Below are 23,399 nucleotides of genomic sequence, written 5' to 3'. Positions count from 1 at the left end.
CGAGCAGCCCGTCGATGTTTCATTCAGGACGCTCAATTGCATGCAACAAGGGTCTCAAGCATTCGCCCTCTGTTGCAGCTCGAAATTCATTTTGAGCACCCTATAGCTCCATGGCCGCACGTATGACTGCCGCTAGCTGGTGGACAAGTAGTTCGCCTTAAAGGCAGCATGTAGACAGGCGACAGTGCAAGGAAACACGCGGCCACTGGCTCCTAGTGACCACACATACTCATTGCAAGCCTCTATTATGCGCTCGCCTAGGTGCACAGTACGCGCACTCGAAGCCCTTTAGGGGTGTAACAAGGCTGGGGGAGGACAGCAGCGTTCACGAATGGGGAGCGACTCCAGAAAGTCTTGTGCAGTAGGACAGCCGTTTGAATATAGGGGCTCCCATGCCTAGGCGCAATGTACAAGATTTCCAGCTATTGTGCTGCATTCAATATTGACTGCGGGATATCTCCTTCTAGATAGCAAAGTAGGGAGCTGGAACGAGGAATAAACGGGAGTCACTTCAGTCGCAGCGACGATTGGCAGCGTCGCACAAACCACGTTGCCAGCTCCAATAAATTAGGTGGAGTAGTTTCATGAACTAGAACTCACCTAATCTCTTGGGCAACTCTGTCTTTTGGTTTCAAACGGCTGCTTTAGCAGCACAAGAGATGCTCTCTTAGGTATTTAGCCTCGTGTTACGTTGCTCGGACGTTTTGGTGGACTGCTTCAGGGCAGGGTTGGGAACCGTGTCGACGGGTGTACAGCCACATGTCATCAGCTTGTGCGCGTGTTATTCGAGGTCGCATAAGACGGCCACTAACGCTGGCATGCAGAACGAACAGCCGCTCGTGGATGTCACGGAGGAGACCGTTTTGCCACGGACTTCAGCAGGCATCAGCGCTTGGCTTTTACCTAAATTTCCTGCCGGCTCCGGATGAAGCGTCATCTCGACACAAAAGGAGTTAAGCAACTTCATCAAACAGCGTTATTATTGCCTTGCTTGCGACGCCCACAACAGCGGGCACCACCTGGTCAAAATATAGCTCAGGTGGGTGACAGCCCATTCGCGGCCAGCCTAAGTGACAGCAAAACGGAGACGCGGCTGGCTGTGGCTCGTACTTTCTCTGCAAGCGCAAAGGAGCTATGAACTAACGGATTAGAAACCAGCTCTGGCCGGTACGCGCAAAAAAAAGCGGAAAATTAGAGTGCGTCAATGCAGACACGGCACGACCGCCAATGTCTGAGTCTCCTGGACTCCGCCCACACACCGCCTGTTGTTTAGAAAAAGGGGCCTCGTAAATACAAGCCTGGGAGGGCAGCCTGCACTGTAACATCTAAGAGCGCGTTGCTAGTGCTGCCCACACAGGGGAAATGTGGGGGCACTGGTACTGTTTGTGTATCGCTCCACTTAGAGTCTTTAAAGGAAAGGCGTCCTTAACATCAAACTTAGTACAGAGTTTGATGGAAGATGAGCGAAAAATGCCCTGTTGAAGGAGCTGCCTCCCCGTTTCCTCACCTCATATGGGACCGGCGTGAGGGACGAGAAACACGGGTTGCCGCAAGACAAATGCACCATGGCAATGCCTCTCACGACTTTGGAGCATGTACCTTTTTAGGAGCAGTGTACAGCGCACGGGTGGGCGCTGGATGCTTACCGCATCGAGCTACTAGACTATGCTATGCAACTGAGAGCATACACCTCCATGCCGCTGCCAAGCCAAGCAGACTGTAGTTGCTAAGTTATCCTGAATCTGAGTATATCTGGTGCATAAGGAAGTGCCGAAGTGTAAGCTTTGGGGGCCCCTTCGCTCCTCTCTCCACCGCCCCTCTCTAAAGACCACAGTTGTGCAGCAAGTGCAGTGAGCCCCTGGTACGCTGTCCACTAGATCGCGCAGTCCCTCAGCCGGCTCCTTTATTCGTCAAGAAGTGGCAAGGAACGGCGGGGTTGCTGCCATCGGCAGACACTGGCAATCTAGCATCTGAATGGTGCGCACCACTGCATCACTCGTTTTGGGAAAAATGGTAAAGAAGACGAAGAACAAGCCCCGAATCACGGAATTCCATAGGAGTCAGGCAGAGAATTCCAGGAAGAGATGCAGCATCCAATCTGTTCTTTGCCGCTGTCTATGCTGTACAGCCATGCCAGCGGCCGACACGCCCCTCAGTACGACGCAGGAGGGTGCTTCTTCTAACGCGAATTTTGGCCTTCTTCTTCACAAATACATTGAGGTTCTGGTGTTTTGAGCATTTCTTTTTAGTATGCCTCCTCTTGGAGACTTGTGTGTGCCTTTTCGACTTCTGTGTCTCGCGCTCGTTCCCTGGAGGGCCTCCCATGGCATCGTGGTCGCTCGCGCTTAGCGCCAACAACTGCTCCCACACCAGTGGCTTGTGGTTGTCGACTGCAGCCTGCTGAAATAAAACCTGACCTTCGGCGGCTAAGCCTCGTGGCATAGAGCAGTGGAGGTGCATGCCTTATCATGAAATCTGTGGCATAGGGAGTGGCCTTCTCCTGCTGTCCGCGCACGTTGACCAATTGAACCCCCTTTCTCCTCCCCCTTCCAGCTTTCTGGTATCTGCTATACACCATCTGGGCGCAATGGTGGTCGTGGGTATCGTGGGGCCTCAACAGAGCGGCAAGAAGACCGTTGCGGCTACCCTGCAGAAACTCCACGGCTTTAAAATCCTGACCATAGGTGGCAACACTCCTCAGGGTGTTTTCGTTCATGGAGGCACAAAAAAGGAAGTTGAGGAAGCCAGTAATACTCCAGACGCAAGGCTCTCGGCAGCACCAACAGCAGAAACAACCCCAGCTACTACTCCGGGTGCCCGAGAGGCAGTTGCTCCGTATGAAGAAAGTAAAGCAACGGAAGCTGCCACAGCCGTGATGGATTACTGTAAGTTTGCTGTCCTTTTCACCCATTCAGTGGGGAGCACTTGTTCGGCTTTTCGTACTGTTCAAAGAAGCGGTCTTTCGTTGGCAGCCATTGGCTGGCGAGGCACAAGGCACAAGGGCAATAATTAGCAGCTGGGACACCTAATACGGTTTTCGAGTAATTTCACGCTGCACGCACGCATCCAGTATATATTTGCCATGAAGAAAACCTAGTACATTTCTGTGCATGAATCGATCCATTTGACATTTACAGCGCTCGAAAATACTTGCGCAGGTGTACGCATACTCATGAGTGTCCACTTCCTCCCAATAAATTCAAATATTCCCATGTATAAACACATTCATATAACATGACTAATTGGATCTGTTGAGATCTCCCTACGACACCCTTAGGGATACACATGCAACGTACTCCGTGGGACACACGAATGTTCAACAATGCCTGTACGGATATATACATATATGTATGTATTTATCTATGTATTCTTATGTATAAATTTTATATCTTTATGTCAAAATGGTAGTATCCCCACATGCGGAGGCGTCTGTGGTGCCTGCAATTTGCTTTTAGGCATGCAGCATTGGGGGGAAGACTTTCTGGTTTTGGGTTTCCGAACATTGGAACAAGTCAAAGTCTTCCGGTAAAAGGCTGTTGAGTCTTTTACCCCTAAACCAGAACGCGTATACATGTGTATCTGTGGTAAAATATCTAGAGGAGGGTGTACTCATAAGCACACACACATACATATGTGCAAGTATGTATGTATGCCCATTGTGTCGCTTCTTGTGCGTGTAGATCCGCTATGTAGACACAGCGTGTTTCTGAATGTTCTTCCACTGCGCACACTTAGAGGCCTTATAGAGAGACACTGTGGGGGTATCTTTACAAACAGCACACGAGCATCCTATCGCCCAGTGCATGCATGCATGCGCACATCTGCAGCTGCTGCCCTTCCACCATGGGGATGAGGTGCATGTTGTACACAGGAAAAGGCCTATCTTTCTTCTTTTAGCTGTCGACGCGCCGCTGCTCTGTCGTTTGCGGCGCTCTGGGACGCAAGACGTCTCCGCGTTTTTGGCTCACGAAGATCGAGTGAGAACAGCGAGTCTCTTGGGGTGTTGGCTCCGGTGCAACGCGGTGCCTTGTGGGGTTCTTGGGACCTTAAAGTCTCATCAAAGACTGTAGATGCATGCGGGTACTCATCGCGAGAGCTTGTTCGCCGTGCGGAGTTTATAGCAGCAAAGAGAACACCGCGCGCCTTGCGCTGGTTTACTCCACCTCAGGTGGCCCGAAGGCTGCATGCGTATGCAACCTTCTCTGCATTGTCGCCCTATATTCGCTGTAGTAGTCCATCTCGAATTGGCTGGAAATCGCTGCCGCCTGAGCCGCTCGGACACATGCAGTCTCTTGGCGCTCATGCACCAGCGAGACAGAGCAGCACTTGCCGGGGAGTGCGAAAAAAGCTTCAGGCGCGTCTATCTTGAGAGTCTGGGGCTTTGTGTTTTGGCATTTGTGCTTGCAGCTGATGTTTGGTAGCGACGCAGAGAAAGAGAGTCACGGCATCTACGCTTGTGCGGCATTTGCCCAGGACAGTAACGGGGAGGGGCCTTATGCCACTTTTCCAAATCGTTTAGCCACCTTGCTGCTGCTGGAAGAGCTCTACAGGCTGCTCGCCGCGGCAAGAGCATGCATCCCTAGCCTTCTTCTATTCGTCTTGAGGTGTTCATGTCTTGCGCCTTTAGGTATGCGGCAAGCAGACGCTATCGTTTTAGGAGATAGAGACCTTGCCTCCTTAGAAAAAAAACTCTCCGGTGAGGCACCCCCAGCAAATTGGCTTTCAAAGTTCGAGACTTCCCTTATGCAAGGGTCCACATGCGCAACTCACTACCATGAGCTAGTCTTATCCTCGATCTGCCTTCACGTATCGACCTGCAAACGTCTTCTATAGCTGTGTGGATGTATCCCTACGCGCACACACCCGTAGGCTTATTGTTATACCGGTCGTGCTAGGCTGCCTGAAAAAGCACGCCACGCTGAACTTGGTAAACTCACGTAATGCAAAGTTGCGCAACAGGGTTGTTGCTGATTATTGGTTGCAGCTCTGGATATTGTTAACCCAGAGCGTCGCCGGCCATCTTGGGATGCTTACTTCATGCGGCTCGCCTCGCTTGCTGCCAGCCGCGCGAATTGTCTTAAAAGAAGGTATGAGCTGCAACCAACAATCTCTCCATTCCTTCAGGAAAGGAACATATATATTCGTCTTGGCAAATATCGCGCGCGAAATGCATGCAAGCTGAGAGTGGACCCCAGATGGCCACTCACGCGAACGCTCTAAAACAATTTCTAACGATGTTCTCACCTTTGGCTTCTTGTATAGACAATGGCTGCGTTTGTACTCTTTAGAGAAGTGTCCATACAGAGAGTGTCTTTTCTCTGCATGCATGTTGACGCTTATTTAGGGTTGGTGCAATTTGGCTTCTTGTATACTCAATAGCTGCGTTTACGCTCTCTAAATGTGTCCATACAGCTGGTGGCTTTCTTTGCTTGCGTGTTACTGCTTGCATAGGGTCGGTGCAATTGTGGTCCGCAGCAACCGAGTGAGCCATCACTCCACGGTAGCGCACTTTATGCTTGCAGAGAACTCTGTGCTCGCCGCTTCATTGGGCTTGTGTTATCGAGCGATCTGGCTAGTACAAGAGCCGCGAGTTTTCTGCAGCCGGTGATTGCGCACAGTGCATATATGTGCATACCGCTATTGGCGTTGGGCGTGTCATCCCTATATCCGGAAGCACAGCACGCGAGAATATTAGAAACCATCTATAGATCATCATAATGCAGTTGCGCGCTTGGTTTCCTTGTGGTCAGCTGGTGTCTACGGGATACAATGGAACGCACTCTGCTGCAGTCAACTGCTTAGACGGGGGCTGCGAAAGATGCAGTGACCCGACAGTGCATGCAGGAAGGCAGCTCGAAGCGTGTAGCTGTATTCACGCAGAAGCAAACGCCCTCTTAGAAGCAGGTGAGGGTGTAGGCCCTGTGTGCTGAACCCTAAGAAGCTCCCGAATTCTTGGCAGCTACCCAATTACTGCCCAGGCTGAATGAAAGACAAGCTGTTTGCAAGGCGTATTTCCAAGAAAAGATGCACGCATGTGATACTGCGGCCGTAGCCCTTGTATTAAATGGGTAATGATCCATGGCCCTCACAACAAAGTTACAAGACCGCCTCGATGACATGCGATCTTTTTCCATCAGGCCGAGAGCGGTGCCTAGGGGGCGCTATTTACGTCACCCTGCTCCCCTGTTTGAGCTGTGCCAAGTTAACCATTCAAGCTGTGAGTCCTTTTCCGTTGCTGCTTTCTCAATTTGTACAACTAGAACACAAGTCCTTGAGGTTGCGCGTGCGAAGAAGTTGGCGGATGGCTGTGTTAGGGAGTACCTCTATGTACAAAACGTTCCAGCCGCTTTCCTTTGTGCACGGGCTCTCAAGCACTTGAATTTCGAGATAAAACCACTGGTCTTTTTCATGCAGGGGCCAAGATAAGCTCTGCTTTCCACACAAATTCTCGCAATCGATGGCTTTTGGGGAGAGCTCTTCTGAACGCTCTGCCAAACGGACGTACATGAATCCTGTTTCCGTGTTTGCAGAAACGCATTTGAGCGTATATGCCTTGTTTCTGGTCTCCTTGTATGTGTGTGCACCGCATTGCGCGTTTTCTCGACACCAGTGTGTAGCGTGGATTCCTATGTTCGAATCGTGCAAAAGAACCGGCTGCGCTGCTTTCCGCTACTTCAGGGCATCAAGCGTGTGGTATATGCCGAGGCCTATGACACCCAAAGCGGCTCCTTGGAGCTCTTGAGAAATGTACAGTTCTACCCTTAGCGGGCACCATGTCCAGTCCTCCCTCCTCTCCCATTTTGCGACTTATTTGTTCAGTCTCAGCACCAATGGTTGTGTATGCATGCTTGTGTGGACCGGGGTGACAAGAGTGTCTGCAGCACTTTCAGTGCACCCCACAAGGGGTCCACGAGGGTCTGTGAGGTGTTCTGGCCAACCATTGTGCTGCGTGCTGAATTCTGCAGGCGGGCCTAGAGGTTTACAGGTTCTCGGATCGTCACCCTTCCATCCCCCACGCCATTGTGTCTTTCGCAGAGTAGTGGGACTATTGAGGGCAGTGCACCACGAGCTCGCGCATGCGTGCGATACGCCAGGGCTACAAGTATGGGTGTGGAATGCATTGCCTAGGTGTCGCTGTGCATTTCTGCCGTGCGCCTGCATGCACGGTCCATACAGCTCATTTATTCCATAGCACCCGACGCTGCGCAATCGGCCTCCTCCATTTCAGGCGCTCACCGATTAGCAGTGCTAGCGGTCTCTCCATGGGAGGAGAGTAGGAAGCTGGTTACACAGGACTTGGGTCGAAAAGGCCGTGCACGTGATTATAAAGGGAAAGGGTCCACGTAGCCCCTTGGGCGTGATTAGTCTGTCAACATAGAATCAGGGTTGTATCCATGCACGTGTCTTGAGAATTCCCCACCAGCTAGCCACAAGAACGTGAAGCCACGCTCGCAGAGCCAAGTGGCTTTGAAAGGGGTGCAGAAGACAGCAGCTACACGAACTCCTAGCGACCCAGCATGCACTAGCCGGTATGCCTACATAATGAAGAGCACTTTTTACTACAAGTCCTATGAAGTGGCCGTATTCAGCCCCCCCCCCTTCCTCCCTTCCCCCCGTCCAATAGGACATCGGAAGGCGATTTCCCCTTCTAGGCGGTTACCAAGAAAGAGCTAAAATTCCCATTATTTTTCAATAACACGTCAACCCTCTATACCCAGCATAAACAGTGGCAGGGACCGATGACTTTCCACCCGCGCAGGGACAGCTGCCCCACCTATACGTCTCCCAACAGCGCCCAAAACTCATTCGCGTTTGTCTCGGTGCCAACCAACGTCCAACAGCGCTACTTAAGAAATACGCACTTAGTCTTCACCCTTTATATTTAACCAACGTCCTTGGCCGACTACAGCACCCACAGGATCCATCTATAGGCGCCGGAGGGGACACCGCGAGAAGCCACCACTGCGAAAGGGGCTCCTTCTTAGAATAAGTCGGTGACCTCGCAGCCAAGACACCAAACATCGTTTGCGCTACGTAACGTGCCTAGCCGTCAGCGAGCTAGCCCGCGAACCACCATCCTTAGGACTACCCCCTCAGCAAGTGTTGTTTATCCGCTTATTTATCTGCACATGACAATGTCGTCAATCTTCAAGATCATGGCAACAGCCTCCGCCGCAAGCTGCACTGCACTCAATGTGACCAGCAAAGGCTGCAGCACCTGGCGCTCCAGCATATCAGACAAGCAGCCTTTGCGGATGTCGATGCCGCTGGTAGATTGACCCGCAGCGTGCTGATGCCTCAGCGCCGTCACAACTTCCAACGGCTGCAGGCCTGCCAAAATCACAGGCAGGAAAGAGAACGGAAAACGAGAATGAGGCGACCGGGAAATTCGGGTTGCACATACGTAGACATGCATGCAAATGTACTCACGAATACAAACGCATGCACATTTGCATATGCTCATACGAGTTGTACTCCGAGGGTGTAACAGACAAGCGCCTCACGGAGAGCACGCACGCAAGGGCCTTGAACAGTTTACGATAGCGCTTTCGCCTCGGGTAAGGGAAACACAAGGATTAAGAGGAGACTGACCTGCATTCTCTGCAAGGGTATAAGGCACTACTTCTAGGGCTTCCGCGAAGCGTTTAACGCACATCTGACTGACACCCGGAAGAGTACGGGCCCTAAAAAATACAAAACGACAACGCATGCAGCGTCAACACGAACGGGTGTTCCTCCGCTCGCTCCAAGCCTAGCTACGCATTGAATGCTACAAAAAGAAACCACGAAGCCACAGTTTGCTATAGCTAGGAGCCGGCCTGAGGACCACATGAGGCGGATATAAGAGCCTCGCCGTGAGTCTTTGAGGCCCGCCGTCAGTGCTGATCGTCTAGGATTGGCGGGTATACGGGGGTGGGCGAGTCGTGGGTAAACCGTGTGGAATCTTGAGAGTCTCTCTCACCACTCATGAAGCTTGAGAGACAACTCCGCTTCCGGAGCGCCCCCTCCAGGAAGGAGAAACTGCTTCTTCACCAGGCAGCGGACGACACAGAGCGCATCGTGTAGAGACCGCTCCGTCTCGTCCAGCATCTGCACATGCCAGTATTCGCATTCACAAGAACTCACCACGTTAAAAATGGGATACAAATGCAAAAAACCGGGAATGAAACATAAACGGTAGAGCAATTGAGATGAGGGATGCATGAAGGGTGAAGACCTTGCATCGAGCCAGTTTAATTAGCCGAGGAGATGCGGCCGCTGTGATAATGGAAACGATCCCCCGCTTTCCCGCTCCCGCCTTCTCCCCCCATCCAGTGAAATTTAGGGTCAACTGCGCGGGTGCACTAGAAATTAGCAAACCACGCAGAAATTCAAAAATTAAGAGCCCTGGGGTGCCATAGGATGCTTGAGGGTGAAAGAAAAGGGTTACCAGCTGGTTGGACGCGCGGAGCAGAACCGTCACTGCCGTCTGGGCAGGAACGCCCGTAATACGCACGAGATGACCTCCACCAGGAATCTGTGGAAGCCAAAGAGTGAAAGGCGGAAGAAAACAAGAACACTGAGAAACGGGAGCCCCCCATGCGCATGCAACACGACGCGTCAGTGTACCAAAGTGTTCTCATGAGTCAGTCAGTGCTTCTTGAACGCAGCTGCCCGTTTCCTCTGCAATCCTCACCATCTCGTCTTGTACAAGGTCCGCTCGACCCAACTTATCCGCAGTGAAGTGGTCCAGAGAGGCGACAGGCGAGCAGCCTAAGGTTTTGGACAGGAATTCAATATCTTCCCGCTCCACGTCTCGGATGACCAGAATCTTCGCTCTCGCCAAGTAGTCAAGGGACAGGTCCTAAGAGAGGAAGGCGGAAGAAGAAGCGCATGAAAGCGGTATTTCAATGTGCCACAACTTCATGCAGCAACTTGAAACCCCTCACCAAGAACAACCCCACCACTAGAACCACCCTCCGGCGGAGTGAAAGATGCAGAATCAGCAGTGCAATCGAGCTTCATGCCTATTGAAACACCGGTTGCCATAAAAATTCTTCCCGAGTGCGAACGGCCTCATGATACGAGCAAAACGCGCGCACAGTATAGACGGTTTCAATCCCCCAGGCACTGAGTACTGTAGGAGACGTGACGTGCGTTGTGCGTGGGCGTACGTTGACAGCGTCCCTCAGAATGCTCTTCTGGATAAGCAGGCAGTTACAGCCAGTTGCTGCGATTTGCTTCACCATTTTCGCAATCAACAGTCGCTCCTCACGCAGCATGCGGTCCATTTGAGTGTAATCCGTAATGACGATGTTGTTTTCCATGTCGGTTTTGGGCGCAGACAAGCAGAATTGAATAAGGCCTGGCGGGGGAAGACGCATGCGATTACTCACACAGAAGAAAATATACATACACTGACATCGAAGGGCAGAGAAATCGGCGGCTCTCAACTGCGGGTTTGGCTTGGGGAAGCGCCGCCAACAAAAGGGAAGGCCGTTTAGAGGAAGCACAAAACGCACTGGCGTCGACTAGATACATGCACGTACCAATCTTGGCGCCTTGCACTTGGGTGGGACCGTTAGCCCGCTTTGCCACCTTTTGCTGTGCAAGCACAACTCCCTTCACCAACTCGCAGTCTTCCACAGTTCCACCCAACCTCTTAACAATGCGAATGTCTTGCAGGCGAACCTGGGGCCCTGAGCCGGTGTCGTGCCGCATCACCTAAGTGAGCACATACAGCGACACGCAGGAGTAACCGAGAAGTGAGCGAGAAAAAGTGAGACATGCGCTCTCTTCTTCAAGAGATCCACACCCCGCATGAAAGACAACTACCGATACCACTACCCGAGAGGGAGATAAGCTTTGTAACAATCGCTAACAACTGCACAAGCGATAACATGAGTATAGGGAAGTGTGTATACCCACTAATCAACATTAACCGCACTGCTCGCAAAAGCGCAGCTATCAATGCACACTTTTAGACATCACTAGGGACCGAAACGGCAGATTGTCAGTATCAATAGAAAAATGCCTCCGTTCCATTTCCCGCCACCACAGCACATGCAAACAGCTGAGAAGCATCATATATTATTGCGTATCCCGTTCAAGAGCGAAAAAAAAGACTAGGAGGCAACTCAGGGTGCAGGGTGTGTGTGTGTGTGTGTGTGTCTTGCCTCTATCACGGCATCACACGCAATCGGAGCCAACAGCGCTGCGCTCTGAGAAACAACCTTGGACTGAAGAGAGGTGGATGCCGTCTGAATGATGCTCTCCCTATCTGCGAGGTTCACCGGAACTGCCATCGAGCGCAGAATCGGCTCTGCCTGAGCACAACACTTACGCATGCCAAAAGAGACAGCGCTGGAGGCGGGGAGGGGGGAAAGACGCACGCCGCAAGCGTTCCAGGACGCTGTGTCAGTGTTGCAGTGCATATATACATATACATGTATATATATTTCGCATGTATGCTCATGCAGACACGACGCCACCGTTCAACGAAAGCAAGGGTCCATCGAGAGGTGGGAGCTCCCGACTCCTTCCTGACTGCACCTCACCTGCCCAGCAGCATCGACGAATGCAGTGGCAATGGTTTGAGGATGAATGCCCTTGTCGAGCAGCTGCTGTGCGGCGTCAAGGAGTGCTCCGCAGAGAACAACCACCGAGGTTGTGCCATCGCCAGCCTCAACATCTTGAGCTCTCGACAGCTCCACCATCTGCGAGGAGTCGCAAGCAGGAACCCGGGGGGCCAAAGCCTTGAGAGAAAGAGGGAGGGGGAAAGCACAGACTTTGAGAGGCACAAAGAGAGTGAAACGCAGTGGACTGCCAAGCGTTGACACGCCGACGACGGCTTGGCAGCCGAAAGCTGATGGGAGGAGAGGGGGGAGAGGGCGAGTTCAAGCAATGAACGAGAGCACACAACTCCTGCGGGAGAGTCCTCTGACTCAAGGAAAAGAAGGAGAATTACCATTTTGGCAACCGGGTGCATCACTGAAATCTGCTCAAGAATTGTCGCGCCGTCATTCGTAATCAGCACGCCTCCTCGCGCGTCTTGGATCTGTATGTGTGTGTGGGGGGGGGGGGGAAAAAGCTCACAGAGGACGCTGATATAATCTGGAAGCGCCTACAAAAAAGTTGCGCTTAATAAAAGACTGGGGCACTAACGCTGCGAAGGAGTAGCGGTGGAGTGCTCTTGCACCCTCCTGATAAAGGCAACATTGCTGCAGCGGCAAACCAGGCAAGCTAGGGAGCAGAAAACAAGCGCCGACAGCGACTACCAACTGACCATCTTGTCCATTCCACGAGGGCCAAGACTGGTGCGAATGGCGTCGCTGACCGCTGCAGCAAAGCATAGAACACATTTGCGTGCGAACAACTGCCAGGTGGGGGAACGCGGCAAGCGCAGTAGCGCACATCGTCATTTCCGAAGCGTTTGGATAGAAACCTCTGGTGAGGCTTCTGTCGGTTGTGAAGGCCGAGAGGAGAGGGGCTGAAGCACAGTGAGTTAGACATGTATCTCCTAGGATGCAGCTACACCAGAAGCCGCCGTAGCTCTACTGGCCATACATACCTCTTGCAGCGCAGATATTTTGCCTCCGTACATCTTGCTGCTTCTCGTCATGCTGCCAAGACGACTTCTCCTGACTCGCTATGCCACCAGCTCTCGGCGCAGCGGCGCTGGGCCCTACAATACACCCAAAACAAAAAAAACGCGGCCGTTCAACTACACCTGCTAAGGATCTAAGAGCACACTTTATTCACTCATCCAAGGCCGCTGGGGCTTGCCGACACATCTTTTGCAAAGGCCGCGGGGGTGAAATGTGCAAATATATAGTCTGCTGGATGACTGTACACGCAGATCCACGGTCCAAACACGAGATGGGAAGCTAGGCCCCGTTGTGAAGCGACGGCTTGCGAATGCCGACAGATGAGCAAATAGCCGATAGGTGTCAAGAACTTGAGAAATATACCCCCAGATATCGACCAGAGACGTGGTGTTGCCTTCAAGAACACCCGGGTTGGTCGCCCAGGCGCATGCAGAGATGTCGATACACCGTAGCAGCTCAGCCCTGGCTTTGTTCGCGCCTCTGAGCCGCTGGGTATTGCAAGAAAATTCCCTCCATTGCATGGAAGAGAACAATCTTGCTGTCTGTGGGTGCGTATCCTACTCAGCAGCAGGCCTCCTTACTTGGTGCGCTGATGGTAGCCATTGAAAGAAAAGGGGGGAGTCAGCGCTAGCGTCTGCAGGTGCCAAGCGAACCTCAAAGCGGGAAACTGTCCGGTCCGCCGTTTATTTGGGCTTTTACTAAAAGGCAACACGCAGCGGCTGACAGGTTACGCAGAGCACCCTGAGGCAGGGGAGTCCCCACCCCCCCCAGCCCCGAGATGTTTGGCTGCCAATGCTTCTTAGAATTGAGGCGATGGTCCTCTTAAGTCTCATTGTACCATCCGTGGTGTATATCTAATCAAAAGGCGCTGCCAGCAGCCGCAAAGCAATACCAGACAGAGGTGTTGGACTGTCTAGGCGCCGGGAAATAGCGAGTCACCTCAGAAAGCTTAACGGAGTTGCAGGGCCACTCGCTTCCCTACAATCAAGAATGATTCACTCTTAAGTGCAAATGAAATCAAATCTTAGGAAGAGGCGGACACGACATCATTTGTGCATCTGTGTTTTCATGGTCGGTCGTTCGGCGCTCACCCTACGGGTGGTCCGCCCCGTGTAACAAGGGCCGTCAAAGCAAAGTTATACAAGAGCAATGGATGGATTACCAGTTTGACTCTGTCATTGTCAGGAAGTTCCCTTGTGCCGTCTCCTCCAGGCCGCTTCCTGTCCTCCGAAAGTCCATATGTTACATACCATCTATTGTCTCCATAGAATGACTCTTGAACCCAAACCTTGTGAAAATTTTGTTGAAACTTATTGAATGCCCTCCTTAAGATGCTCCCTTTCGCCTTGCGTCTGCCCTTCACGGCTTTGAAGTAAAGGGACAGGGACCGCTAGCGCACTAGCGCCGTTGCTGCGGGGTACTTTATCCTTAGCACTTTCTTTTACACTATTTATATTAACTGGGAATTGAAAAAAAATTGATAACTGGTCTTTCGTTGGTAAATCATGTTTTCTACAGAGTAGAGGTAGCTCGATAAAACAACTGCAAGGCTCCAGTCTGGATCACCCCTCGCAGGGAAGCGTCTGGTTTTTTCCTCAAAACAAGCTGGCTGGCAAGTAATCGAATGTTCCTCAGAAGAGCCTTCTTCTTCCCTAGCCCTCCTCAGAGTTCTTGGCATGAGTAGGAGTGCAGCTGGGGTGCGCGTAGCTCTACCTTCAAAGCACACCAAACATTCACATTTGGCTCGACAGAGCATATATTGCACACGCGCACAAGATTGCATCTTGCTGCATTGAACTAACAGTATTCTGCAATAGATAAAATCTACAAACGGACACATTAAGTAGTCAACTGTATACATATTCCTGAGCCAAATGTAACTACTGTATTGGAAGATGAGTAAGCGTAGTTCAGGGCACTGCATGAAGTGTGTTCCTACCGAGTCCTTAAACGGAGCGTTATAGCCTTAGCCTTGCAGGAATTTCCACACAGGGCCGTACTTTGGGCTACGCAACAGCGTACATACTACGCCTCAGGATCTCTGGGTACCCTGGGAACTTCCAACTGGCTGAGCATTGTGGTGGTCCTTGCCCCGCACGAACATAGGTCTCACAAGCCGCTAGGATTGTTGTTTGTAGCTTATCTATCCCTGATCGCGTTTTCTTCAAAGCTTCTTGAAGTCCATCCGTAGAATTAATTAAAGCTTAGTGCCATTGAACAAAAGCGACAGTTAAGCTTTCTCGGGGAATAGACTACTGGATGTGCTTTCGGTTTAGCTGGTATTGTTCAACGCCAACAGAGGCCCCAGAGTTAATTTGAGGATTAAGACTCATCAGTGCACAATAATGCAGTAGCTGAATGGGAAAGGAAGGTTGTAAAACATAAGTAGCTGCATAGCGTCCTCCAAAGGCGTGACCGGCGCCTTGTATAGCACTACACGCCTGGGAGCCCCCCTTAGATAAGCGCCCTTCATGACTCATCCCAACAAGCAGGTGCTTGTGATGGATAAAGTAGAGACAAGATAGCGTAAATTGGCTTCGCTAAATAATGAAAACAAATGAGTGTGCCCGGCATCCCAGCTCAGTGGGCTGAAGGGAGGGGCAGCCACGGTGTCTCTGGAGCATGACCTGTGGCTTGAAGCGAGAATGCCCCACACATTTCTTTAAAATTGTGAAAACATCAACTAAAAGTAGTGGAGAGCTTAAGAAGTCTCAGCAATGCGGCTGATAACATTTTCAAGGATCATGCAAGAGGTTCATTGACTTGTGGCGCTCACAGGCGAGAGGCTCATATGACAAAAAAATCGTGTACGAGCCGAGCGTTTACGTTTAATTTTAGGCAAAGCTTCACATGGATACTGAAATAGGTGCACCTGTGTGCAGACTTCGGTCCATATTCGAGAATAAGGCTGCGTTTTGATGAGTGAATGATCAATCGTCCAACCGACTGTCTGCAGCCGCCGCTGCCACCCCCGTCATTTGATAGCGCAACTCCCTTCTTTTGCTGGATTGTCTGGCCGCAGCAATCTTATGCAATGAACAATGGAGTTCAACTCGCCTCGGAAGAAAGCGGAGATAGGATGGCCGCCAGTTGATTCGGTGTCGGACCGCATGTTATGGGCCCTTGAGCAGGATTACCTGAGAACTCTTAACGCAGGAGTGATACATCATGGCTCACTTGCAGAAAAAGAACCGCGGCAGCTTCGAGAAGGCCCTGAGATCATTCTCTGCGAGGACTGGCAAGCTGACTCAGAGATTGTGGAATCACCGGCGACCTACCCGTACATTCCCGTTGCCGCAGCTGTAGCCACTGCTGCTCAAGAAGATGGATGGCAGCTGGTTTCTCATCCTGTGTGGGGGGATATTTATGTTAACCCCTTGCACCAGGGAAGTGGACAGCCCTCTCCCTCCGCTTCCACTGGCTCAACAGGGGCGCAGTCTGAGGCTCCCACCCGTTTCGATGACGACTTTACCGACGACCATAGGCATGCGGCACGCATAGGTACTCCCATGAGCAATATTGGCAATTCAGTGGCAGACCTAGGTGTCTTGCGCTGCCCCTGCTCCCCATGGGTAGCTGCAGCTCCCTCAGCTTCAGACGAGGCGTGGACTGCCGACCCCCAAGGCTGGTGCCCCCGTCTGGCTGTGGCTACACCGTCAGATTCCTCAGAGCTTCAAGAAGCACAGCATGCGCAGGAGAGTGGAGCCGAGGGAGCAGACTGTTGCCCACAGGGGCAGGAAGACGACCCTCCAGAGGACGCCTCAGGGGCACAAAAGCAGCAGCAAGAAGTGCAAGAAGGGCCACCTCTAGACGAAGCCTCTGTCGCATTTATTGTTGAGACCATGAAAAACTTGGCACTCCTTGACCTCCGAGGCTACCAAAAGCCCTCCTCAGCGGGAAGCGAGGAGCCTTCTGATTTTGCATCTTCCCACCTGGCCTAGCTTGACGTGACGGCACACTAAGGGCATGCAGGCGTTACAGCAGCCGAAGAGCATGCCCCGCTCTAAACATTCTCTGTGAGGTTGCTCTGAGGCGGCGCGCTACGTGCTGAGCTCATGCCGCACAGACGTGTCTTCCCATGACCTCTACATTTCAAAGCTAGCTACATGCAGTTCCCCCGTGTCTCAGTAGCCAGCCCCAGAGGCTTCTTTGGCCCGAGACGCTTTTTTGCATGCGCCATTCTGTAAGCGTAATGCCAGAAATTCCTGTTGGCGAGGTTTTTGTTCCCTTGTCCGACGGAACGCGTGAGTGAAACCCGCTCGCGCAGAGCAATTCACCTTGCCCGGGGGGCCCCTTCACGGGAAATACGAGAGGGCCCCTTCACGGAAAATACGAGAGGGCCCCTTCACGGAAAATACGAGAGGGCCCCTTCACGGAAATACGAGAGGGCCCCTTCACGAAAAATACGAGAGGGCCCCTTCACGGGAAATACGAGAGGGCCCCTTTAGGAGGCCTCAGGGCCCCACACGTTTGGGTGGAGGCGGCGATCTGTGTTTAGGGGGTAGGAGCTTAGGTCTAGAAGGGCGCTTGCTGGGGTGCCACTTGACAGGACGGGCGCCTTCCTTAGTGGCTTCCCCGTCATCAGCCTTGACAGGGCCTTTTTCCGCAGTCTTCGCAGCTTCCTGGATCTCTCCTGTGGGGGGCTGTAGTGCGCTAGATGCCTTTTTTGCTAAATCCTTCAAGCGGCCGCACAAATCAGTCAGGCGTGCGCTGCAGCACACGTCGGGGGGCACACCGCGCAACGTGCCTGTTGCACACAGACTGTAAAGCCTCCAAGCCTCATGGATCGTGTCAGGCAGTCTCGCATCCTATCTTTGGTGCTTACCGACGCTCCTTCATGCCTTTCAAGGCAGTTTCCTGTTCCTCGAAAAGCCCGTCGATGGCTCGGAGCTCTGCCATTGCCTAAGATAGACACGCTCCCATCACCGCAACAGAAGCAGCGCTGCATAAGCTGCGCCCCACAGTGCTCCCCCAAGGAACCGGAAAGAAGCGTAATGGGGGCACTAGGCCGCTGCGAATGCTCGGATCACGCACTGCTCGAATTTGACCCAGTAGACCAATGTTGACGCTCGAAGCGTCTTCTTCTACAGGCGGGGGGGCGCTGTCCGCAGTAGCGGGAGGCGTTTGGAGAGCTCTGCACGCAAGGCAAGTCAAACGAAGAGGAAGGCAGCTTGCCTTCTGTAGAAAGTCAAAAGAGTCTAGTGTTCCTGCGAACGTTGCTAAAGAGTCTAGTGATCCTGCGAACGTTGCTAAAGAGTCTAGTGATCCTGCGAACGTTGCTAAAGAGTCTAGTGATCCTGCGAACGTCAAGGGATGTGGGCGTGAGAAGCAGGAGCTGGAATGGCGGGGCAAGGCTGCGCCTGCACCTCTCCGTGCAGATGGCTTACTGTGCGCTTTCTGGTGGGGGAGGCGGTTGTGGAGGAAGCTGTTCTACAGGGCTTTCCTTTGCTTGAAGCTTGGGAGGCATGGCTTCAGCAGAGGGCATTCCACTCCCACGAGACCGCTCACCATCATCCCCTGGCTGCTGCTGAGGCTGACTCGGTGCTGCCTCCTCCTCTGGAGGGAGCTTATCACCCTGGCCCTCTGCATCTGGCTGCGGCGCCTCAGATACAGCCTCCGCTGCTTCAGCGGCTTTGGGCTGGCCGTCCGCTGGCAGTTCTGCAGGCTGCGTTTCTGTGGCTTCAGCCTCGGGGGCACTGCCTTTTTCAATCTTTGCTTCTGTGGCTTCGGCGTTCTCAGCACTGCTCGTTTCGGGGGCTTTGGGTTCGGCAGAAATGTCCTGAGGAGGCTCTTTTGGCGATGCTTGTGTGTGCAGCGACTGTTTTGCCTGAATGGCGCTGCTTTGATCGCCTGTAGTGTTCTCATCAGGGGGGATGCTAGGGGGCCCTTTGGGCCCCGAAGCTTTACGTTCTTCATGGCCTTCCTCTTGCGCTTGGCCGTTTGGTGCAGCTGTAGCCTCCTCTGTTGTGGGAGCGATGGCTGTAGCCTCCTCGGTTGGGGGAGCGATGGCTGTAGCCTCCTCTGTTGGGGGAGCGATGGCTGTAGCCTCTTCAGACTCCGCCATGGCACTTGATGGTCCAGACGGCTCCCTCAAACACGAATAATGTGACGAGACACCTCTGAAGAGGCGTAACCCTGCTTGTTTCGCTGAGATGGCTGCGTCGGTGCTTCGCTAGTACTTAGAACAAAACTTCAGGAGCTTGTCTTAGCGAAGGCGAGGCAAGAGTTTCTCGACTTCTCATGAAGCACCGACGCAAATTACAACCACATTTTGCTAATAACATGAATTTTACTCATTTAAGCTAGGCAAGTGGCCCGTCAAAGCCGCAAGCTGATGGGAATGCTAGCCTGGGCAATCGCCGTTGGGGATGAATCGACCGTGATGCGCTTGCACCAGTAAAAGAGGAAAACCGCGAGAAATAAATATGTTTTGCTTCTCTATCAGCCCTATTTTACCCTAAAGTTGTAGTAAAACTGCCGAAATGTGGATTTTCATGGATCCTACAATGTGATTAGCTTTGTCCTGCGGAAAAAGCCAGAACTCCAGTGGTCCCTTGAGGGTTGTTCTCCGACTTCCTTCCACCGTTTGAAACTGCTGCCAACACTGCAATTGTATTTGAGCTAGGTTTGACTACCATTGACTTAAAGTCCCTCATTTTCCCTCGTTCGTAGGCTAGTGGGGTGGTAGCAGCACGACTCCCAACACTAGTACAACTTTGCATGTTACACTACCCGCTTCCAAATAAAAGAAACTGAGCTATCGGAAAGAGAAACAATTATCGGTAGCTTGTGTGCCATAGAGAAGTCGTGGTCAGTTGAGTGGGTGCTGACAATGCGGAGATGCCCACTTTTCCCTAGCGTCAGATGGGGATACAACAATACGCATGACCAAAAAGCATGCATTCTTTTTTCAAAGGGGCAAGTTGTCGCGTCGGAGCTGCTAGGCAAATGCACTTGCCCGCAGATGGAACAGGTTGCGCCGAGGGGTGCTATCATGAGCAGCCGCCCTCTGAGCAATGGTTTACGGACTCAACTTGTTGAACAAAAAGATGCCTTAGGAACCTAAAGAGTTTGATTCACAGCCAGGCTGTAGGCCAGAGCTACTGGGTCCTCCTTGGTGAACCGTTTTAGTGGAAATATTTGGCAGCGTCTCATAAATGACTTGGTGGTTTGTGTGACAACACATATCTGCAAAATCGAAACAGCACCCGACCGCAGTGTCGTTTCAGCCATAAACGTCAGTGCTGCCTGTGAACGAGCCCTATGGCACTGGTCGGGAGTATCGGCCGGTTAAAGCGATTTCAAAGGTAACTGCTGAGTTGAACAGAGGCAAGCACATGAGTTAGCTAGCCGGTGAGCTTTGAGGATTATGCCAGCGCGACTGCAACACACCCGCAGCTATTTTCATGGCCTTCTCGCAGATCTGTTGAGCGGTCAGGTCCGGTATGTCATAGAGCGCTCTGGCTGCAGCTGCACCCCCGTCAAGCACCGCCCGCAGCCTCTCACAATATGCAATATAGACCTTACTTCTGTATCTATTCCGCTTGGCACACATCTGCGCAGCACTCTAAAAGTGCACTTTTATTAGTGAGGTTTCCCTTTCGACTAATCCCTTGCAAAAAAGCAGGACAGAAGGACAGAAAAGGCCCCTGCCCCCACGCTCTTCCCCCCGCCACCTACACTACACAGGGGGGCATCATGAGGAGGAGGTTCATGAGGGGAGGCGGCATCTGTGGATATACAGCTAGTTTTCAGGGTCGTAAGGGGGATCTTGAAAGCTTCGTTTCTTCCTACCTGCCGCATAGGGGCCCCCACTGCCCACAGCCAGAATTCCATCGTGCGACTCTAGAACGTCACCCACGCCGGATACCTCCAGAGAGAGCTGCTCGTCGGCAACAATGAGGACGGCCTGCATGAGAGGGCTGATGCCAGAAGTGCAGCAAAATGAGGTGCCCAGGGGGAGAGGGTCGAGCAACGGGGGTGGGAAGAGAGCAACGCAACGATACCTGTCGGACCACACAGGTGCTCGCTGGCTCAGGGCTTTGCCGCGCTAGAAAGCCTCTCAACGCGAGCTAGATCTAGACTGCCTGCCTGCGCACTTGCGCGTCGCTCACCTCCAAGTGCCTAAGGTAGCGGTCTGTCCGCCATTGTTTCGCCAAGTCTACGCATGATCGCACAAGCTGACCTGAGGTCAAGCAGAACACGACGCGAGCGAGTGGACTGTAGGGAGAAGACAGAGACACCTGACGAAAAATGAGGCGGCACGGCTCATGTTCAAATAGCACCCCACAGGCCCCATACTGCCCCCTCCCGCCCCCCTTCCTCCACCACAAGAACGCAGTGCTCGCGTCTATTTGCCGCCAGCCGCAAATAGAGGTACCAGGGTGCTGCTCCAGCATTTGTTCGAGTTTCTCGAGCAGAGCGAAGCAATCAGCAGTGGCTCCCGCAAACCCCAGAATGACGCCTTGAGGGAGCCTCCTGATCTTCTTTGCGTTCGGCTTAACCACCTGCGCAGGAACCTCATTCTCAGACTGCACACAAACATGCCCTGTGCCAGAAAATTAAGTCTTGCCGCTGCGTCTCAAGGACCAAACACCCCAGAGCAACAGGCACAGCGCCATCGCCGACTTCCCAGCGATGGTGGCAACCATACATGCGGTTCTATTACCAACACACCCAGGCTGCAAGCCACTATCTGCCCCTAGCCCTCTGTCTCTCCCCCTCTCTCTAGGCAACTCATTCGAAGGCTCTCAACGTACGAGGTTTCCTTGAGAGACCTGCCCGTCTCCTGCAAGACACTGCACAAGCAGCAGCAGCAGCACAGAAGAAGGCACCAGCAACGAGACGGCAAAGTGTGGGCAAGCCGCGCAAAGGCAGACGCAAGATACACAGGCATAAAAAAGGGCTTGCTGGCAGCGCACATGAAGCAGCTCGCAAGTGCCTAAATCTTCTAGAGCACAACACCGTCCAGCACTGTCCAGTGCGAATGCAGCAACAGTACACGAGCCAGGCATCGAGTAGCTCCCGCAGCCTTCCTTTCCATGAGGCGTACCAATACAGCCACAACCAAGGCAGAAAATCGCCGTGCATACAGCAGGACGCGAGCGAAGGAACGACGCCAAAAAGAAAACCGGTCGAAACGCAGTAGCAGGGCCACCCCTGCCGCCTAGTATAGGGTATATCTAGAATTAGAGGATGGTAATATGTATCTAGAAGTATAGTATGGTGTAGGCAGAATTAGAGGATGGAAACATATATCTAGAAGTATAGTATGGTATATCTAGAATTAGAGGATGGTAATATGTTTCTAGAAGTATAGTATGGTACAGGCAGAATTAGAGGATGGTAATATATTTCTAGAAGTATAGTATGGTATATCTAGAATTAGAGTAGGTAATATATATCTAGAAGTATAGTATGGTATATCTAAAATTAGAGTATGGTAATATGTTTCTAGAAGTATAGTATGGTACAGGCAGAATTAGAGGATGGTAATGTATATCTAGAAGTATAGTATGGTATATCTAGAATTAAGTGCTTACGACTGTATCGCCCTTTCGGACGCAAAGGATTGTTGTTCCGTGGCGTGGCTGCAAGAAGTGGGGCCTCATCTCTCCCGTGGATGCAGAGACTTGCCCATGCGGTGGCGCTCCATAGACAAGCGATCTCGTGTGCTTTATCGTGGAAGGAGACGGCCTTCTTGAGAAGCGCATATTCGGAGGCACGAGTTCGACACCGAACGCTGCTTTTCGCTGAGGCATCATCAGGAGCCCGCTGCTAAAAGGGGCAGCGCAGGAGACAAGCGTTCGCGGCTGAAGAGGGAAGAGCGCCAGCAGTTGCTTCAGGTGCAGCCTGAGGGGCCTCATGGGGGGGAGCATGGCGTGGCTCGATGCAGCAGAGGGCAGTGGCACTGTGTGGAAAGCCCTCATGAGGTGTCTGTACTGCGTCATGAGTCGGCGAGGCGACGCGAGGCAAGGCAAGCGGCACTTTGATATTTCTACGAAATCAAGCTGACTATTATAGGTTCGTTTGCGTGCGTGTATAGGTGCAAGTGCATGTGTACGGATAAGGCGTGGCAACACGACCGATAGAGCCGGCTAGAGCAGCCTCTGCAGAGCCGCTTTGTGCGTCTTCTTTCTCTCTGAGGTGGGGACTATTTCCAGGAAGATTGCGCGCGGCTGCCTGAGTGTTTGGCAGGGGCCTTGCTGGTGTCTTGTCTGCCCTTCTCCGTTGGCGCTCGCTGGCGCGACACCCCTATACTCTGTGGAGGTAGTAGCTGTTGCACGCCTTGCGCCCCTTGACCAGGAGGCCCTTTTGCCCTCTGCCGCGGCGGCTGGAGAGGCCTTTACCACCCCTCCCCAGACGCGCGTTTCAGAAGTAGTGCCTTAAAAGCGCTTCGCTAGACGAGAAACACGAACGCATGCGAAGCAGGCAGCACGCCTACCTTCGCGCGCTCCTTTGCCGAGCCCTGTTCACGGAAAGGGGGGCCGGCGTGGCCACGAATGCCCTTAACGAGCTGAGCACGCAGTAAGCAAGCGGGGAGCGATGTACAGAAGAACGCGTTGACTCGCAGGGTGGGTGCTTGCCCGCTTAATGAACCCCAAAATGCGTCTCAAACGATGCAACAGACAGCACTAAAAAAGGTCTTGTGTGTGGAAGACGACACACATCGCAGTCGAAACAGCCAGAGGGATGCCGCCTCCACGAGCCGAAGTGACTTCGACGCTGATCATCCGTCTCCTCCCCTTGCGAGGCGTGCTTTGGCATGCTGCATGCAATGCTCCGCCCTTCAGATTGTGTTCTCCTTATGAT

General features: G+C 52.6%; 3 protein-coding genes across 3 annotated transcripts; 1 reads left to right on the top strand and 2 right to left on the bottom strand.

The window, feature by feature from the left end:
* Positions 1 to 2,587: 2,587 nt before the first annotated feature.
* Positions 2,588 to 7,040, top strand: LOC34618986 (deoxycytidylate deaminase). The gene is made up of 11 exons (XM_026337702.1): positions 2,588 to 2,982; positions 3,409 to 3,525; positions 3,872 to 3,977; positions 4,408 to 4,456; positions 4,628 to 4,696; positions 4,985 to 5,087; positions 5,452 to 5,482; positions 5,751 to 5,904; positions 6,138 to 6,217; positions 6,679 to 6,747; positions 6,966 to 7,040. Exons 1-11 carry the CDS (start codon positions 2,588 to 2,590, stop codon positions 7,038 to 7,040), a joined length of 1,248 nt encoding a protein of 415 aa, XP_026193487.1.
* Positions 7,041 to 8,119: 1,079 nt separating this feature from the next.
* Positions 8,120 to 13,190, bottom strand: LOC34618985 (T-complex protein 1 subunit delta). The gene is made up of 13 exons (XM_026337698.1): positions 13,169 to 13,190; positions 12,551 to 12,664; positions 12,266 to 12,318; positions 11,948 to 12,037; positions 11,538 to 11,696; positions 11,166 to 11,306; positions 10,530 to 10,704; positions 10,155 to 10,345; positions 9,677 to 9,844; positions 9,431 to 9,517; positions 8,963 to 9,090; positions 8,593 to 8,684; positions 8,120 to 8,331 (listed from the first exon to the last, which is right to left on the bottom strand). The coding sequence occupies exons 1-13, from the start codon at positions 13,188 to 13,190 to the stop codon at positions 8,120 to 8,122; spliced, it is 1,632 nt and encodes a 543-aa protein (XP_026193483.1).
* A 6,451-nt stretch (positions 13,191 to 19,641) lies between these two features.
* LOC34618982 (ATP-dependent protease subunit HslV) lies at positions 19,642 to 22,198 on the bottom strand. The gene is made up of 7 exons (XM_026337701.1): positions 22,130 to 22,198; positions 21,347 to 21,385; positions 20,968 to 21,094; positions 20,687 to 20,772; positions 20,382 to 20,616; positions 19,980 to 20,057; positions 19,642 to 19,775 (listed from the first exon to the last, which is right to left on the bottom strand). The coding sequence occupies exons 1-7, from the start codon at positions 22,196 to 22,198 to the stop codon at positions 19,642 to 19,644; spliced, it is 768 nt and encodes a 255-aa protein (XP_026193486.1).
* Between the last annotated feature and the right edge of the window lie 1,201 nt (positions 22,199 to 23,399).

Source organism: Cyclospora cayetanensis, unplaced genomic scaffold (assembly GCF_002999335.1).
Source record: "Cyclospora cayetanensis isolate NF1_C8 unplaced genomic scaffold, CcayRef3 CcayRef3_contig_2, whole genome shotgun sequence".
Classification (NCBI taxonomy): domain Eukaryota; phylum Apicomplexa; class Conoidasida; order Eucoccidiorida; family Eimeriidae; genus Cyclospora; species Cyclospora cayetanensis.
This window is presented reverse-complemented; position numbering and strand designations above follow the sequence as displayed.

Bases quoted from the DNA above. Each gene is read 5' to 3' on its own strand.
- LOC34618986 (XM_026337702.1), top strand. From the start codon at position 2,588: ATGGTGGTCGTGGGTATCGTGGGGCCTCAACAGAGCGGCAAGAAGACC. The intron at 5,088-5,451 runs GTATGAGCTGCA...CTGCTTGCATAG, and splicing joins GCGAATTGTCTTAAAAGAAG to GGTCGGTGCAATTGTGGTCC. The intron at 5,905-6,137 runs GTGAGGGTGTAG...TTTTTCCATCAG, and splicing joins AAACGCCCTCTTAGAAGCAG to GCCGAGAGCGGTGCCTAGGG.
- LOC34618985 (XM_026337698.1), bottom strand. From the start codon at position 13,190: ATGGCTACCATCAGCGCACCAA. The intron at 10,346-10,529 runs GTACGTGCATGT...TTCCCCCGCCAG, and splicing joins AGTGCAAGGCGCCAAGATTG to GCCTTATTCAATTCTGCTTG. The intron at 9,845-10,154 runs GTACGCCCACGC...TTCCTCTCTTAG, and splicing joins TTCTGAGGGACGCTGTCAAC to GACCTGTCCCTTGACTACTT.
- LOC34618982 (XM_026337701.1), bottom strand. From the start codon at position 22,198: ATGAGGCCCCACTTCTTGCAGCCACGCCACGGAACAACAATCCTTTGC. The intron at 20,617-20,686 runs GTGCGCAGGCAG...GCCCTGAGCCAG, and splicing joins TGGAGGTGAGCGACGCGCAA to CGAGCACCTGTGTGGTCCGA. The intron at 19,776-19,979 runs GTGTGTTGCAGT...TCGATTTTGCAG, and splicing joins GGCCATGAAAATAGCTGCGG to ATATGTGTTGTCACACAAAC.